At 42.2% G+C, this 16,954-nt stretch overlaps 2 protein-coding genes across 5 annotated transcripts; one reads left to right on the top strand and one right to left on the bottom strand.

Moving 5' to 3' along the window:
* Positions 1-601: 601 nt before the first annotated feature.
* Positions 602-8,197, bottom strand: HMGN1 (high mobility group nucleosome binding domain 1). 2 transcript variants are annotated; one of them, XM_075518788.1, is made up of 6 exons: positions 8,040-8,197; positions 7,527-7,559; positions 7,416-7,445; positions 7,235-7,285; positions 4,017-4,148; positions 602-1,483 (listed from the first exon to the last, which is right to left on the bottom strand). In XM_075518788.1, the coding sequence occupies exons 1-6, from the start codon at positions 8,052-8,054 to the stop codon at positions 1,436-1,438; spliced, it is 309 nt and encodes a 102-aa protein (XP_075374903.1). In that variant the 5' UTR covers positions 8,055-8,197; the 3' UTR covers positions 602-1,435. The 2 variants fall into 2 exon arrangements, with proteins under 2 accessions (XP_075374903.1, XP_075374912.1); XM_075518797.1 differs by lacking the exon at positions 7,527-7,559.
* A 226-nt stretch (positions 8,198-8,423) lies between these two features.
* On the top strand, positions 8,424-16,902 carry GET1 (guided entry of tail-anchored proteins factor 1). Of its 3 annotated transcripts, none has more exons than XM_075518767.1 (6): positions 8,424-8,701; positions 9,427-9,617; positions 10,954-11,119; positions 12,507-12,574; positions 13,430-13,544; positions 15,211-16,902. In XM_075518767.1, exons 2-6 carry the CDS (start codon positions 9,525-9,527, stop codon positions 15,282-15,284), a joined length of 516 nt encoding a protein of 171 aa, XP_075374882.1. In that variant the 5' UTR covers positions 8,424-8,701; positions 9,427-9,524; the 3' UTR covers positions 15,285-16,902. The 3 variants fall into 3 exon arrangements, with proteins under 3 accessions (XP_075374882.1, XP_075374890.1, XP_075374875.1); XM_075518760.1 differs by lacking the exon at positions 8,424-8,701 and adding an exon at positions 9,191-9,300; XM_075518775.1 differs by lacking the exon at positions 9,427-9,617.
* Positions 16,903-16,954: the final 52 nt, after the last annotated feature.

A 16,954-nucleotide genomic window follows, 5' to 3' on the forward strand; every position in this document is an offset into this window, starting at 1 on the left:
GCACGCTAAGCTCACCTAACAGCTCATCAGCACCAAAAGGGAAGTTTTCTTGTGCTTCCCTCCCCGCTCCTGCCCCGGCTGTTCCACAGCTCATCCTCTACGGGTTCCATTACATACACTCAGCTACCTTGGGAAGTTTGCAGCCTAGGTTCATTTTTCCCCAGACATCTGAAGCTTTATTGATTTTCAGGCAGGATTTGGGGAAATTTCAATACGGTTCCAACACAACAGCAACACCATCTGATCAGTTAATATTCAAGAGAATTGCTCTGTGCATCTTCCTTAAAACAGTTATTTACACAAGAGTGCATATGCAAACTCTTAGATGCTGAACAGATGAAAACATCTGATACTTACTAAGTACTGACTTTTTTTTTTTTTTTTTTTTTAAGGTAACAGAAGCAGCACTAGGCTATCAGCTTTCAAACTGGAAGGCCAGATTAAGACTGCAATACGGTTTTCTACGTGCTCCTCGCTGCCTGCATTACCACCAATCTCTTGAAAAGTACATTTTTAACAATATCAGGAACAGAGTTAATCAAAACCTACACCACTTAGATTGTGAGTCATCATAGTCAATGCAGGAGCTACAGAAACATCCTTTCATAATCAAGATTTATTTGGCTTTTGTTTGGTGATCACAGACACTATGAACAATTGTTTTTATTCACATAGTTTTTAAAATCTAAAAACTATAATTCTGGGTTTTTTTCTAAGAGTATTTCAAATATTTTTCATTTGATCTTTGTAGACAAGCTGTCCTTTAAAACTGGATGTGACATTCCAGTATCTTGAATACTGACATAACAAGTTACATCTGCCATGCAGGAACTTTTACTTAGTCAGTATTTAAAGATATAATAAAAGTTTCAAATATTTCGCATCACAGCTACTAAGTTGTTGGAAAAAATAAAGCTGCAACTACCAAAAATAACTTTGTCACAGATATACATCACTCAGCAAGAAACCCAACACTAGGGAGCAGTTTTATTAGATAAGCAATTCTACTGAGGGTACAACCATAGATAAAGATAAATAACTAAAATGTTAAGACATTCTCAACATATCATTATGAATTTCAAAGTCTGATCTGTGTTATGCTTCATTTAATAGGATAGAAAAAACTGTCCCTCACAGTCTATGGAACGTGAAGCCTAATCAAGGCTTCAAAGCCCTCTCCTTAATGTAACATGCCATTAATTTCTGGTTTCATAGAAAACAGACAACCAGTACACGATTTTACCACTTAAAAAAAGCATTTACACTTATCTAAATATGTAAAAAAAAGGGTTGAGTTGGGATTCTCTCCTTTTTAAAAATGTTTTCTAGAACTACTAAAAAACTTGCATTTACAAAATAGTTGATAAAAATATTCCTCTGAATTGTACAAGAAGAAAGGTGTAAGGACCACCAGTTAAAGACTTGGTACCAGATGTTACTCAGATTTAGCTTCTTTCTCTACTGCTGCATCAGATGCTGGGGTCTGAAAAGAAGACAAAAAACAGAGTATTTCAGTGCAGAAAGTTTCTAAGTGACTCAGCCTCTTAGTTCGTCGTATTTTTAATGCACAGGTTAGCTAACTTGACATACAGAACAACCATGACTTGTTTCTACATACTGTGCTTTACAGTCTTAATAAATTGGTGTCATGATCTGCTTATTTCTCTTGGAAAATGACCTACTAAAAACAAGCTGTCTTGAAAAGGCTTCTGTCTCCTCAGACGCATCAGTATGAATTTCAGAATGTTGCTATTGTTACTACTCAATACACACTGCAAAGGATTTTTATTTTTTTTTTAAAAGAACAAAGCCCATTTCAATAATTACTGCCTTTATAACAGGAAGAAGGGGCTTTTTAATCTACTGAGCTAAAATCCCTGCATATAGGGTGTTTAGAAAAGATACACTTCATGCATTTACATTTCAGTGCAGCACTTAACACTCTCAAATCTTACCGTGTTTTAAAGTAACTAAGACTTAGAAACACAGTAGTGCATTAAATTAAACATGATTTTGTAAAAATACATTCAGTGAAACTGAACTGTAGCAGCAGAGCTATACTGTTTTCAAATCAAGTCTCTATATGCCGTCCCTCAACTTCACAAGTTCATACAAACTTAATTGATTAAAATTACAACTCCATTTAGATTGGAAAACTCGCTGCATTTGCAATGTAGGTTAAAAAAAGGAATGCAACATATGCATTAACATAAAAATTATACTGAATTATTCTAAAGCTTTGCAGCACCACAGGAGAATAGACTGTTGAATCACCGTAGTACCCGAACAGGAACCCTGACACCCGTTCAGTCTTTACTGCCACCTGGGGGAAGCTTTTGAAGGATGAAGTACAGAAGCCATTTCCACTCGCAGGGGTTGGCCTCTGTGAGCGTCGCCAGAAGTCGTCACTGGCCCTTCACCAGATCGTGGATTAACAATAACATCACTGACACTATTGTCCTGGCTGAAAACAGTAACGTCCAACAGGACAGGCTATACCTCTGCCTCTTCTAGACTTAGGTATTACATTAAACCTGCAATTTTGGCTAGTGTGACCAACATGAGACCGGCATGAAGACGTGCCCCAGAAGTTGTCACCTATTCCTTGTAAATTTACATCATCTCTGCGTGAGTGTACTAAATAGACCCCAGTTGAGAAAGATTTCCAAATTTAACTTTCGCTGGTATTGCTGAAATACTACATGCACAAATTAAAAGACCAAATTACGTGATAGTAATACAGAGGCAGAGCTATACAGAAAGTTAAGCCAACTAAAGAATTCCTAGTTATAGCACAACTTTTTCACAAAGATCACACTGTAAGCTTGCAAATGAAAACCTGTTACCCCAAAGTAAGTTGTCTTGTACACTCAAGTACCATCCTGTACCTTTCTCAGCCACCAAAACACATCATCTACCTAAAAACCAAATACTCTTTTCCTCTACTTGAAGACTGATCTGCACACTGATAGATCAGTGTGATAGAATTCAGATAAACTTTTTTTCCTATCTGAAAAAAATTACTTTTCAATGCAACAACCAGACAAGAAGTATGAATCACACATTTAAATTTAAAAAATCATCTGACTAGTTGATCAGCAAACAGCAAATCAGAACTAATTAAAATGAGTGAGGCATTCACTATTGCGGAAACCTGAGACTAATTCTAGGTCTGTTACTACATGAAAACTTGTGTTTCATCCAGTTGTTAACAGCTGCCCTACTAAGAGGCACTGCTTCTCCCTACAGATCTTGTCCTAAATTTAAAACTAAATTATGTCCACATCCCAGAAAAAGAATACAGTATGGAGGATGTTTTAAGTTAGACGATCAGTGACTCCAAAAACTTTGGCAATATGGCCATTTTACCACAGTATTACAGTCAAGACTGATTTGGCATGTTCATTTCTTTGGCGACAACTATCAGTAGTTCTTGCACTTTCTCTTCCATCTCTGCACCAACCTGTCCCTTCTACTAGCACTGTCTGTATCTATGACTCCTATAAATGTTACCTCAACTTTGGTTAAATCATTTCAACTTTGGGTTTTCAGTGAAAACTGTTTCCAGTCCCAAGGAAATGAATATTGCATTTGTCAAAAAACTTTGTAGCAAGAAGGAACCTCTCTTCCAGTAACAGCAAAGGCAGACTAAAACCCAAACGAAACCCTCCAAAGACAGGCCCCCCCACCCCTGTACACCCTGCATATATTATTTTCCCAAGACTTACCCACAAGGAAGACAGCACCTCTCTAAAGGACATTATCCTGTATCGGAACTTTGGTAAAATTCTCACCTTCTTCCTTAATGTCAGGGACTGTTATCACATCACTGCAACTCTTTTCAGGGCAACTAGAATTTTCCAGGTATATCTACTAACGTTTCAATAGCCTACATCTTTCTTTTGGCAGAAATAGATTCTATTATAAGAACAGTTTATGTTTCTGATAGATGTTTGGATAAACCAGTACAGTAAGTTATCCAGCTGCTTTGTACCAAAGAATGCAAACAACTTTACCTCCTCACTTTTAGCTTCCCCATTTTCTGCAGGCAAGTTGTCCTTTGTCTGTTCTTGGTTTGTCTCTTCTGTCTGTTTTCCTTTAGGTGCCTTTTTCCCCTTTGATTGAGCTTTCTTGTCCTCAGATTTATCCTACAATGAAATAAATTTCCAGTAAGTAAATTCCTATGACCTACTAGGTAAACTTTGAAAATAATAAAAAACACACAAAACCAAGATGGACTTGCTAAACAGCAAGAGCTACTACCAACAACCAAGGAGCTAATACATAGTTCAGCTGCCAAAAAAGTTTTCCAAACTATATATAGACAAACAATCACAGTTTCAGATAGTCAGTGAAATGAGAGAATCAAACTGGGATGAGAAGATAACTAGATTCTAGTGGCTAGACAGAGGAATTTGTAATACATGATTTAACCTCGTGGCACATGAAAAAAATAGCAATGCAGTCCTTCCACTTTGTAAATACAAAGCACTTCAAACACTCTTTTTCCTCTTATATTGATAGGCAGGAATTTCAGTAGCCTAACCTAAATAAATGCATCACCTAGAAGTATCATTTTCAGTGCTCTTCTGTTAGTATCTGTTACATCCTCTGTACCTACATGAATGTTGTTAAATCAGTATGGAAGAAGTATTTGCTCAAGAGCTACTTTCATACAAATATGTAATACATCCTCCCAGACATTCCTTACAGCAACCAAATCCTACAAAGTTTGCCTGTCCTCCAGCTGATCCCCCTACTTACAAAATATTTGTTATCAGTTCAGAATTACATAAATGCACTGTTTTTGACACCATCTGTCAAACACTACTTTATGATACTAACAAAAGTATTTAATAAATGACAAACTATAACACTTTTTCTGGGCAGGTACAATGTGAATAAGTGGCAAGAGAACGTAATGCATTTATACCTCTAAGCAGAAGACCATGCACTGATCTACCTTAAAATGTGTCTAATCTCATTTAAAAAATTGTGTTCATTTCATAAGTATGTTCTTCAAATTATGTCCTAATTTGTTGTCTCTGACCTAAAATTCACTTATACAAAGTTCTCATTTTTGCTTATTTTGAGTACTATAGAAATGTGTATCTCAGATTACTATTAGAAACCATTAGGTCAGAAGTATTCCATACTATCTTCACTCCAAGCATTCTTCCTTACAAAAAACATGCAACTTCCTTACTTCACACATGCAACTTTTTAATAGCTATCTGAATACATTTCCTATTTTACATGAATGCTCATGTAAAATACTGTCTTTATGAAAATAGGGGTTTGTCAACCAATCGCAACTACTGAGCAAAAGTTCTAAGTGTTTTACACCACTGGATACAAACACGCAGTAAGTTACATTACATTTACAAGAGATGCAAGGTAAAAAAAAAAAAATCATCAATGCCGAAGCACCTTATGTCAGGTAACTAAATAATCAATGTCCACAAAACTTTGGAAATTCTTTGCTCCTATTTTTAGAAAAGATAATTTTTTCAGTCCTCAAGAGCACAGAGAAAACAGTTGAAACATGCTAATGGAAAAAAAAATCCTTTTAAAAAAGTTATAAAGGCTAAACTCAGTATTACAAATTGAGGTAACAGACAATTTCACAAGATGTAGATTTCTGGGTTTTGATTGTCAAAATATATTTTTCTTCACTAATATTTATTTTTAAAAAACCCACCAAGTAACTCCATAATGAGCAAACTTCTCCCAACCAGAAAAAATACTGTGAGGAAAGTTTTAAAAAGTTACAAAGTTGATGTAAAGAAGCATCTTTTGATGGATCAAATACAGAAAAAAGATAATAATTAAAAAAAAACCCCATCATTTGACTGGTATTAAACTGTTAAATATTTCTGCAACCCATTTAAAGAAAGCCCAGAAATAGCTAAGATAAGAAAGTACTGAAGCTGGAGAAGTAAAACGCAATCAGAACAAAAGAGGTTTTTACGTTAATAGTGATAAAGTTTCCAAATGACAAAAGGTTTTAGTGACAGCATGAGATTTAGAACAAAGAGGATCAAATGTAAAACAAGTTATACATTTATTTGAATTGCCAATGGTAATAGTGATTAAAAAAAAAAAAGATTGTTCACATATTCCCATTACAGCAGCATTCCATAGGGGCCTCATGCAAGGTGTTCTACTTAATATTCTAAGATGACAACTGTTTGTGAGGTACTTGGTTTACATGAATATGTTCCCAGCTATGAACTGTGGAAATGTTTCTTTCTAGAAGTAAAGTAGTTATAGGCAGCAAGCCAGTATCATGCGTATCAGTCCACATCAACTAGCAGCATTAAGAATTAGATGCACCACACAAAGGCACTGGAAAAAAAGCAAATCAGAACTAAAGTAAAATTGGAAAGCGTCCCCAAATTCTTTAGGCTGACAACTTTGACAATGGGAACACACTGACATTCAAACCATTGGAATGCAGGTGCATTACTGATAAGTAACTGCTCAGTAGGATTAATAAATGAAAACATCAAAAAGTCTGTAAAGCAGAGTTCTATATTAGTGTATTTGAAATGCTCTTAATCCGTACATTAAAAAGAAAAGCTTGTAGTCACAAAGAAACACTTAAAAACACATATACCAACAAGCCAACAGATGCACAGCCTCTGTTATTTCTCCCAAGAAACAAAGAATTTTACACCTCAGTTATTGTCACTGTGAAGGCTATACCGAAAAACTGAAAGATCATACTAAACCACGCTTATTTACACATACACACACAAAGACCTGAAAGCTAGACTACATGAATGGAAACACAGATCTTTTTCAGTGGCTGCCTAAGTAATGCAAATATTTTTTTCGTGTCCTAACACACTGCTTTAAATTGCGAGTATATTTTATCCCCTTTCATTACAGTGATGAAATACAATCCTACGTACAGTTGCTTCGACATTCCAGTAGTTCTGCTCAGTACCAAACTGCCATCTAACCCCCATGAATCAGCGCCCACATTTCTACACAATGCTTGTGTGCTTAACAAGGACCTACTCAAACAGCGGTGCAACGTACCTGTAGATACTGGCAAAAGCATCTGATAATGATACTTCAGCTAAATGAGCGTTCCCACAAGGAGCACACGAAGACGAGTGAGAACGTTCAGACACCGTGACCGACGACACAAAAAGGGACGCCACCAGGCACCTGCACAAGGAGCTCGACCACCTCCTCTCCCTCCCCTCCTCCCAGCGACTCTCACCTTTGCCGCTAACTTTTTTGGTTTCGGCTCTGCTTTGGCAGGAGCAGGTTTCTGAGAAGAAAGAACAAGTAAGGGAGAGGTTCAGCCCGCGGTAATCCCCTTTTCGGCAGAGGAAGGCACACGCAGACGCGCACCCCCGCCCAGCCCGGCAGCGACGCCCCCCTCCCGCTCCGGTACTTACAGCGGACAGCCGCGCCGACCGCCTCTTCGGCTGCGGAGAGGGAAAAGAGAGAGAAACGGCGTGAGCGGGCGGGCCGGGAGCGGCCGGGCCCGCCCCGCCCTGGGCACCTACCTCCTCGGGGGCCTCCCCGTCCGCCACCGCCACCTGCCAAGACAAACAGCGCGCGTCAGGCGGCGCAGGCGCCTCGGGCCGGCGGCGGGGCGGGATGGCGGGCGGGCACGTGACGCCGCCGCTCGCCCGCCCCCCCGCCCGCCCCTTCCCGCCGCCGCTTTCGGATTTCGAGTCCCGGAGAGGCGAGGCGCCCGGCGAGCCCCCGCCGAACCTTCCAGACACCGACGCCGGCTGCCCGCGCGCCGCCGCCCCAGCGGGGCCTCCGTCGCGGGGGGGGGGGGGGGGTACGGAGCCGGCTCGCAAGGGGAAGGCGCCGGCCCCAAACAGCGAGCGCTGGCGGCCACCGCGCCGGTGCCCGCGGAGCGGCCGCCTCCCGCCGAGCCCCGTCCCCGCGCGGTCGGACCGCCCCCACACACACACAAACACCCGCCCGTCCCTGCGGCGGTGGCGCGGGGCCGCCCCGGGCAGCGCGGTTCCGCGCCGAGCGGCTCCGCTCGCTCCCGCCCGCTTCACCTTTCTCTTCGGCATGGCGAGCCTGCGCGGCGGCGGCTCCCGGCCGCGACCCCCGGAGCTGCGGCGGCGGCTCCCGCTCGGCTGCTGCGCGCGCTGGGTGCCTCACGGCGAGGCGCTGCGGCTGCCTGCGAGCCAGCCCCGCTGCGCAGGGAACCCGCCCCCCCCCATCCCAGCAGCGCCAGCGGCACCGCAACAGGATCCAGCCGGATTGGAAGGGGGGGAGGGGGCGACGGCGGGGGGACGCTCCCCGCTCTCCGGCGGCCGCCGGCACCGCCCCCCCGAGGGGGGCCTCCGCGGGGCGGGGCCGCCTGCCGCCCCCCTGCGCGCGCCCCCGTCCCGCGCGAGGCGGGATCTCGCACCTAACCGCCACCGCCCCTTGCCGGCGGCAGGGGGAGCGGCCTCTTGGTTGGCCAGCCCCCGTCACGTGGCCGCACCTGTCCCCGTTTCCCCTCACGCAGACACCCGCCCGCCGCCCCACGTGCGCGGGGAGCCGCCCCGCGATGCCGCCCGCCCGGGAGGCTCGGTAGTGCCGGGGGAGCGAGGGGGCGTGCCCGCCCGCGGAGGCGCGCGGCATGGCGGAGAGCGGCGCCTGGCTGCTGGTGCTGAGCGCCGTCTTCCTCTGCAACGCTCTCAAGATCCTCCTGCCCTCCTGCTCCTCCATCGTGAGTGACGTCACCGCGACCGCCCCGCCCCCGTGCCGGCCGGGGGAGGGGGGCGGCGGCCGTTCCTAAATCGGGGCCGCGGCCGAGCGCCCGTCGCCCGCCTCCCTTCCCCTCCCCTGCTGGCGCGGCTGCGGGCAGGCAGGCCGGCCGGCCCTCGCTCGCCTCTGGCCGCGCGTTGCTGCGGGCCTCGGCCTCGCCCTGCCCGCCCGGGCTCTGCCGCCGCCCGCCGAGACAAAGCGGGGACGGGGGGGGCGCCGGCCCCTCGGGTGGCTGAGGAGGGGGTGAGGCCGCGGGGCAGGGCGTTACGGAGGCCCTTGCGGCGCGCGGGGTGTGTTTTGCGGCGGTGGCGTCGCCCCCGCCTGACAGCCGAGAGATGAGGTGAAGTGGGGAGGTGGCGGGAGCGGTGCGGTTTCGGGAGGACTCCCGGTGCCCGTCAGGCGTGCCCGGCTGTGACCAGCAGGGCCTAGTCCTGCTCCTGGCCTCTCTCCTGGCTTCAGCTCCTCTAGGAGCTGAAGCTTGAGAGGCTGATACTGGGGAGAACGAGATGGTGGAACCTAGCACCGTGGCAGTGGGTGGCTCCAGCAGCCTCGATTAAGCAGGTCTTTGGAGCAAAGTTCTGGGTCACGAGTTATCGGCGTCTTAAATGATGCTCCTGGGGCTCCAGCCCTTAGGACGTTGCAGGGACACAAAGGACAGCTTTGCTCAGTCGTCCATGTTTTCAACAGATGGACGTCTCCGTGGCTGAGAAGGGAGATCAGTGGATACAGAGGTTAAGGAGTTAGGCATCATAGGAGAAAACCTGAAGTCGCAATCACTAACCAGGATGCCCCCTGGTCTGATCTCAAGCGTTTCGGTGGAAGCGTGGATAACAGAATTATGGACCAATAAACTCTGTGACTGCCAAATAAACTTACATGTGAGCAAGCTTGCTAAAATACCTGTCACTCTGCCCTTTTACGTAAATGACCTCTCTGTTGCACGGATCAGTGCATGCTGATCGATAACGGATAAAAATCCTTTAAAACATAAACTACCCTTAGCAATTTGGGAAGCTGAACTCGGTGTTACTATAGATGACTAATGAGAATCTCTGCGCAACTTTCTGCTGTGGTTTGTGACAGAAAGTAGCGTAATGTTCTCATTGACTGCAGTACTGAGAACATCATTTGTGGGGAAAAAAATACATGTGTCTTGAGAAAGCTAGAGAGATTTGCTAAGGAACAGCAAGAAAAAGATTTTATGTTCTTTGTATCTTCACTTCTATGGTAAAGGGAGTTCATGAACCAACAAGCAGGTGGTACCTCATGAAAAGGAAGTAGGAAAGTAAAGGAAGGGGAGAAAATGTTTGCTAACACAAGGTGTGATTACCTTTTAACTTTTCTGTCAGTAGGAAATAATTTTAGCCGAGAAACCAATAAGATGTTATAAGAAAACTGCATTTAAACACATGGGTAAGGTGTAGGAAAAATAACTCATGCAAATTGGTGTTTCTGCTTTTGAGACAGTGGTAGGATACTGCACTAGATGGGTCGCAACTCTCAGCCAGTATGGCAGTTGGTGTGTTTCTAACAGCCTGGACTAGGCAATCTGTAATCTAGAGGAGTGATTCCCGATTGGTGAGCCATGCATTATTGGTGAGGTCTAAAATTGAGCTTCAGTGAATAAAGTTTCCACATTAATTTGTTTAGACCCTTGCTGAGGCTGCTGGAGCTGGAAATGGGAATGATGAATGAGTAAGGGGCATTGCTGGAGCTGGAAAGAGTGGTGATGAAAAGGAATGCTTCCCCGGTCCTTCCTCTCCTGCACCTATCAGGTGCTTGTCATCCAAGCAGTACGTGATGAGAATTGCAAGGAGGGAGGACAGCAGTTCGGCTCAGGATGCAGCAGCAGGCAGGGCCTGGGAGGTTTGAAAGGTCTCAGAAGGCAGCATCATCGAGAGTGGGGAGATGAGGAGACGAAAGCAGAAACAGAGAAGGAAAAGGCAGCTAACCATAGTTAGAAAAGTTGAAAATCACTGCCCTGCAGGGACAGTAAAACCCTTTTTGGTTTGTTTCAGTCAGAACAAGAGAGTAAAAATTCTTTGGCTTTTAGAACATTGCAGAAGTTAAGCCAAGGTTTTTCTGTGTCTTGATGGAAGGGCCTTTTTTATGGGAGGCTTTTGAGTATGTAATCAGGAGATCATACTTTATACATATTAAAGAAAATCAGTGGAATTCTGGATAAATAACTGATACTATTTCTTTACTTCTTAGATATCCAGATTGTTACAAAAGGATGCAGAGCAGGAGTCCCAAATGAGAGCTGAAATTCAGAACATGAAGCAAGAACTCTCAACCATTAGTATGATGGATGAGTTTGCTAGATATGCCCGTCTGGAAAGAAAGATTAACAAAATGACTGACAAGCTTAAAACTCATGGTAGAGTGCAATGTTTACTCCCTTTTCTACTTTCTGAAAAAGATTTTGTCGAGTGCTTTCAATTTTAAGTATATTTCTCCTTCAACTTTTTCCTCCCCCTCTTACCTGTTTCCAGTGTTCTCTTCTTTTTTTCTTTCTCCCCCCCCTTTTTGGAGAGCTTGCTTTTGTCTTCCAATTGTGTGTAGTTCTGCATACACTGGTAAGGGAGTGATTTAGCTATAAAATTTTTCTTACAAGGAATTTCCTGGGCTTCACTGTGTAATTATTTACTCTTTCTCAGTGATGCTCGTCATGTTTTGAATCATGTTTTGAATAAGCCAAGGAAGTCCTCTGCTGCGTATCTTCACTGGAAAAGGATGCATTGCTTGGTTGGGGCTATTTGGTTGGTGTACTACAAAATGCTAGAGAGAAAGTGTTGATCTAGAAGGTAACCAGATGAGATCTTTCCTGTCATTTTGCAATCATGTTTGACCTTATGCAGCAGCTTTTGTGATAAAGCTGTAGTGCTTTGTCTCGATTAGAATTTTACAGTAGTATAATCCATCATCTCATGGTAGAAAGTACACGTAAACCTTTGGCACCAGAGCTTTTGCTCTTGTCTTTACCCAAACTCAGTAAGTGATGCTAACAGGATAGGAGACGACTTGCTTTGTCTGCCTCCTCTGTGCAGAATGGATGGATGTCTATAGGCTCCTTGCTTGGAGAAGGGACAGTATCTACAACTGGCAGTTTTGGATTGCTTTCAGTAGTATTATTCTTAACCCAGTAATTTCAATTAAACTAGATTTGAGTAGTTTACTTAGCAACCAACATCGTTTTAGAAAACTTTAGGCCACCATTATGTTTGAAGGTGTGCTGTCTTCACTGGGCTTCTTTATACTGGTCTGAGGTACTGTAACAGAAGAAAAATAGGCATGAGAAATGTTAATACTGAACCTGACCAAGATTAATTCAATGAAGGAATAGTCTTAACTGTGTTCCTGAATTAAATAAGGCAAAAAGTACATCTGCTAAAGCCATCATTCTCCCTTTTTAGGGAAGAGAAAAATTTACTTTATGCTCATCTGAAGCAGGTTCTTAAATTAGTAACCACAGTGACTGTTCTCATTTGGGAATAGTGTTCTTGATTATGTGTGACATTTCTCTGTCTACGATACCAGTGTTTTGCAACTTTTCATAGTAGCATTAATAAGAAACTACAGTGTGATATGGACCTAGCACTTTCTTGCAGAAGAGTACTTTCAATATAGCTATGAGTCATTTGAAAGGAGATTTTTAAATAGTGTAATGTCCTGATTTGAGGAGTGAAATATTAATATGTTGATAGTTTTATGTAAGTATAATGCACTATTATAAATAATGCAGAGTAATTTTCTTTTTTTAACAGTGAAAGCACGAACTGCCCAATTAGCCAAAATAAAATGGGTTATAAATATTGTGTTCTACATCTTACAAGTAAGTAAATATTTTATTACGAATACAAATTACTAAACCAAATCCTCAGTAGTGGTACAGTTCTCTCCTGCATTTATTGGCTGATGATTAGTCACACAGGTGTTTGACATTCCAGTGACATAGTGCATGCCAAACTGAAACAGTTTCTTGAAACAGAAGGGAGAGATGTTGCTGATAAGGGTTGGTAGTTGTGCATGGAAGGAGTTTAGAGTTTCATTTTAGCTCTGTTTCTGGTTTTGAGATGACAAGATAGGAGTTTGTCTTAGCTTTTTCATCACTTCTTTTTTTTCTTCCATTTATATATGGCACTGGACCCAGGAAAGTTCTGATACCTGTAAATATATTTTGCTTATGTTTTTGAAAACAAAATGTGCTTTCGATGAGGATGCAAATCTCCACTTACAGCTGCCACACGTTTTGCCACAGTGCCTCATCAGATTGTCTCTGTAGCTCAGACCTGATGCCAATGAATTGGCTGCTAATAAGAATGACAGTGGTCAACCTGAAGATATCTTTAGGGTAATGTTAAAGCTAGTTGGATTCCTAGCAGGCAAGGATTATGGCTAAAAACAGTCATCAGAATTTAACAGTTACTGTTACTATGTTTGTCTATGCTAGACTTGAACCAGGGTCTCAAAAGAAAGCAGCATTTTCCAACGTCTCACTGCTACCTCTTAATATGATGTATAAAGTCATACTAAGTTTAAAAATATTTTGGACTTGCTTAACAACAATGTAAAATAACAAAGAAACTATTCTCTTTAATTAGAATTTGTGATTTACTGATTCAAAATAGCGGTGGAAATGTACTTTGATGTGTATTATTATCCAAGCTAATAAAAATTTCAATTCTAGGCTGCCTTGATGATCTCTCTCATTTGGAAGTACTATTCTGAGCCAGTTACAGTGCTTCCAAGCAAATGGCTTGCTCCGCTGGAGCGCTTGGTAGCCTTTCCTACGGGGGTGGCAGGTAAGGACTGTAGAGTAGAAAAAATACGTTTCCCAAGCCCATGCAGATGCCAACGATATAGTGACGAAGAGCATACACAGATTAAAAGCAATGCTTCTGTGCGTTTCTTCTAACGTGCTTAATGCAGGGAGGAGTTTCAAACATTTGGTTAGCTGTTTCCTACGTATTCAATGAAATGGCCTATTTGTCATTTTTATTTCTTCTCCAACAGCGCCACTTTATCTTAATATGAAATAGACTCTGGAGAAGATTTCAAATCAGAAATATTTTTATATTAAGGAGTCCACTGAAATAGTAGAATTGGGTTTAAAAATGGGCAAATACTTCATAGGTCTGTGTCGCTTACATGTATTTCTTATAAACTGCTAGGGTTTCATGGCAGTGTAACTTCAGAACAATTTAGGTATGCTCTCTCTTGCCATTTTGTCTTGTCCATTCCCGCCCTTTTCCCCATCGCACTTCTCTTGAATTTTTACCTACTTAAATCCTTTTCTTTTTGGCAGTTTAACAAATTAACGATCAGAATGGTATCACAGGTTGTAGATACCTGTTTCTGAGTGAAAAGTGTGCTGGCTCTGTGCTAATGGGATAAGTAGACAGGCAGAATGACAGGACAATGTAGCATGGAAATATACCATCGAGCTAAAATGCTACTGGTGAATCTTCATGTTAGGCTTTTAAGTCCCAACTGCTTTAGAAGGAATTCCAAATTATGTTGTTGGAATTGTATGTTGTTGTATCTTTCATAACTGTCTAGAGAATGATTCGTATCCAGCAAGCTTACTGGACAAGAGAAAAGTCTGCTTCTGTGCAGGATTGGGGAATAGTCCTTGGAAGACATGTAGTTAAATAGCATTTGAGGGGATGTAAAAAGGTTCACATCCATGCCTGCCTTCAAATCTCCTTTTTTGTCTTGGCTGATAATCACATTAAAGAGATTGCTTTTGAATTCTAGGTGATAAACACAAAAATGTCTAAAAATCACCAAAGGTAGTTTCTTCACATGTGTGCTATGAATAGCTGTGTATTCCATGATATTATGTAGCGTGATTCTATGTATTCTGCAATAGGGATGCGCTGTGTATTACAGTCAGGGCACACCCTCTATTCCATCATACCAATACAAATTTCTGTGCTGCTAGCTTGAATGACAGGACCCTTTAAAACAGCCGTGCAAGGTGTCTGGGTCAGTAGTGAAGGTCTCAGTAGCGTTTTTCTATGTGGCTGTATGGGGAGCAAGGGGAAAGAAGTACAGATTCAAAGACTGATTTAAATTTTGGAGGAAATTTACTTTTTACCTATCTCAAATCTTGAGTTTAGGTTCTAGCAAAGTATTCTGTTACTTGCCATGCCTTAGACATTTTCTATTAGGTACATGGCAAATGTTTTTAGAAGCTGTGGGTTGTATATACCGCACTTTGGCTCATATTCGTGTTATTTGGTACTCTTTTCCCTGGACCATCTTCAGGTTTTCTCGGGACCGGCATGGAGTTAGCTGCCATGCCCTGAAGAGAAACATTTGTATATAAAAATAAAGATGTTTTGTTCCTGTTCGCCTCATAACTCTTAAGTTTCATTTTTTACACTTGCAAAGTTGTTTTCGGAAGCTTGTGTGCCTCAGGGTTATTGATGCAATGACTTAAACCATGTTTTTTATCTCTTTCAGGTGGTGTTGGAATTACATGTTGGCTTGTGGTTTGTAATAAAGTTGTAGCTATCATGCTACACCCTTTCAGCTGAAGGAATCCCAGTAATCCATGGAGTCCTCAATTAAATTTTCATTGTTACTGTCTTAAATGAATTTAAAAAAAAAGGGAACAGTTGTCTTTCATGAGACTAGGTCTGAGATAATCTTTGTTACTTCATTTGGATATCAGTCAGTATTCCTTTCGATTTATTTTATCTTTCCTTAGTTTGTTTTTTTCAGTTTGGTGGTCAGTTTTCAAAGAGTAGCATTGCTGTTTATAGAACCTCATTTTGTGTCTATTTTGACAAGTATGAACACTGATTCATCGCAGAACCGTAAGACTTTGTCATGGCGTATATTCACCAAAATTTAAAAGTGTGGATTTGTGTTTTTAAGTTGGAAATGCACTGGCATTAGGAATTAATTCGGGAGCTTTGCTGTTCCTTTGCTGTATAATACGGCACTTTCACCCAAAAGTGGGATTATATTTGGTGACAAGTGGTACTAGAGGATAGAGGTAGGTGGTTCGGTTGGCTTAGTGTAAAACAGAATTAGTTTCCTCCTTGTTCTTTTTTACACTAGAATTGGTGTGTTCTTGGGCTGTCTTAGAAAATGTGTTATTGATACATAGGCAGAATCAACCCTTAAGAGACTGACTCAGTTGCCAAATACAGGATGGCTGGCTACTTTTTCCTCCCTGACTTTTAAAATTCATTGAACACTTGAATTTTTTTCCTACTTTTATTGGTAGCTGACCTTTCCTTCCTTGACATTTTTTCTGCTTCCCAAGCTGAGTGAGGATCACTGAAACGATTTCCTTCCATGTTTTGGGAGGAAAGGTCTGGCCAACCTTCTCGAGTTCCATGTTAAGAAAGAGAAAGTAGAAAACAGTGCTGTTCCTTCAGAGGACTACACTTCTAAGGGCTTTAGCATATATTAATGGCAGTCCGGGATAGCCCGAAACAGCTATGTAAATGTAAAAAGGCAAATTAGTGATTTAAATGTCTAAAGTAGTAACAGAAGGGTAGCTAGCAGGAGGAGGAGGGAAAACAATTTTCTCTTTTGGAGTAAATCCTCTTGCTGTATTTAGGTACAGGAAACAGCCACAATATTTTGAATTTAAAGGTGGACAGAATTCTTCCTAGTACTGTGCCTGTAGAACAGCAACAAAGTTGTGTTATCTTCCATGCTACAGTGGTATCTGCAACCCCTGTCGTTGCTGCCACATAAGACAAATGGATGGTTTATAGAGTTCTTCTTCCACACCTCCTTTTTTTGTTTGACATGAGCCTGAACAAAACTCTAGGGCACACCTTTCCCTCTTCTGCTGGGCTGTGGCGATTCTGGTTCAGCTTCCCACTCTGTACAGTGGAATGCATCTGTTATTTCAGGTCCTTTGCCTTCCTGCAGGAAGTGGCTAGGGCCCCTCCATAATTAGTACTGTGTTTAGAAGTCAGTTCAAAAGGTCATGATATATCATGCATGTGTATGTACATATGCATGAAATGTTTTTTTTTTTAAATGTTAATTTAAATAAAAGATTGGTTTTGTATTAGGGAGGATTACATTTAGCCAACATGAAAATAGATGCTTTAAATATCAGCAAGAAAAAAATGTTGTGATTGAATGTTATGTGTAATTGTGTTTTTATTAACGAAATAAAGCTTTTCAACCCACCTGAAGTTTTCTGATCCGTTTTTCAATGTTAATTACAGTTTTCCTA

This window comes from Mycteria americana, chromosome 1 (assembly GCF_035582795.1).
Source record: "Mycteria americana isolate JAX WOST 10 ecotype Jacksonville Zoo and Gardens chromosome 1, USCA_MyAme_1.0, whole genome shotgun sequence".
Lineage (NCBI taxonomy): Eukaryota > Metazoa > Chordata > Aves > Ciconiiformes > Ciconiidae > Mycteria > Mycteria americana.

Bases quoted from the DNA above. Each gene is read 5' to 3' on its own strand.
- GET1 (XM_075518767.1), top strand. From the start codon at position 9,525: ATGCCCCCTGGTCTGATCTCAAGCGTTTCGGTGGAAGCGTGGATAACA. The intron at 9,618-10,953 runs GTGAGCAAGCTT...TTTACTTCTTAG, and splicing joins ACTGCCAAATAAACTTACAT to ATATCCAGATTGTTACAAAA. The intron at 11,120-12,506 runs GTAGAGTGCAAT...TTTTTTTAACAG, and splicing joins TGACAAGCTTAAAACTCATG to TGAAAGCACGAACTGCCCAA.
- HMGN1 (XM_075518788.1), bottom strand. The intron at 7,286-7,415 runs GTAAGTACCGGA...CTTTCTTCTCAG, and splicing joins GGTCGGCGCGGCTGTCCGCT to AAACCTGCTCCTGCCAAAGC. The intron at 4,149-7,234 runs GTGAGAGTCGCT...ATTTCATTGTAG, and splicing joins CAAAAAAGTTAGCGGCAAAG to GATAAATCTGAGGACAAGAA.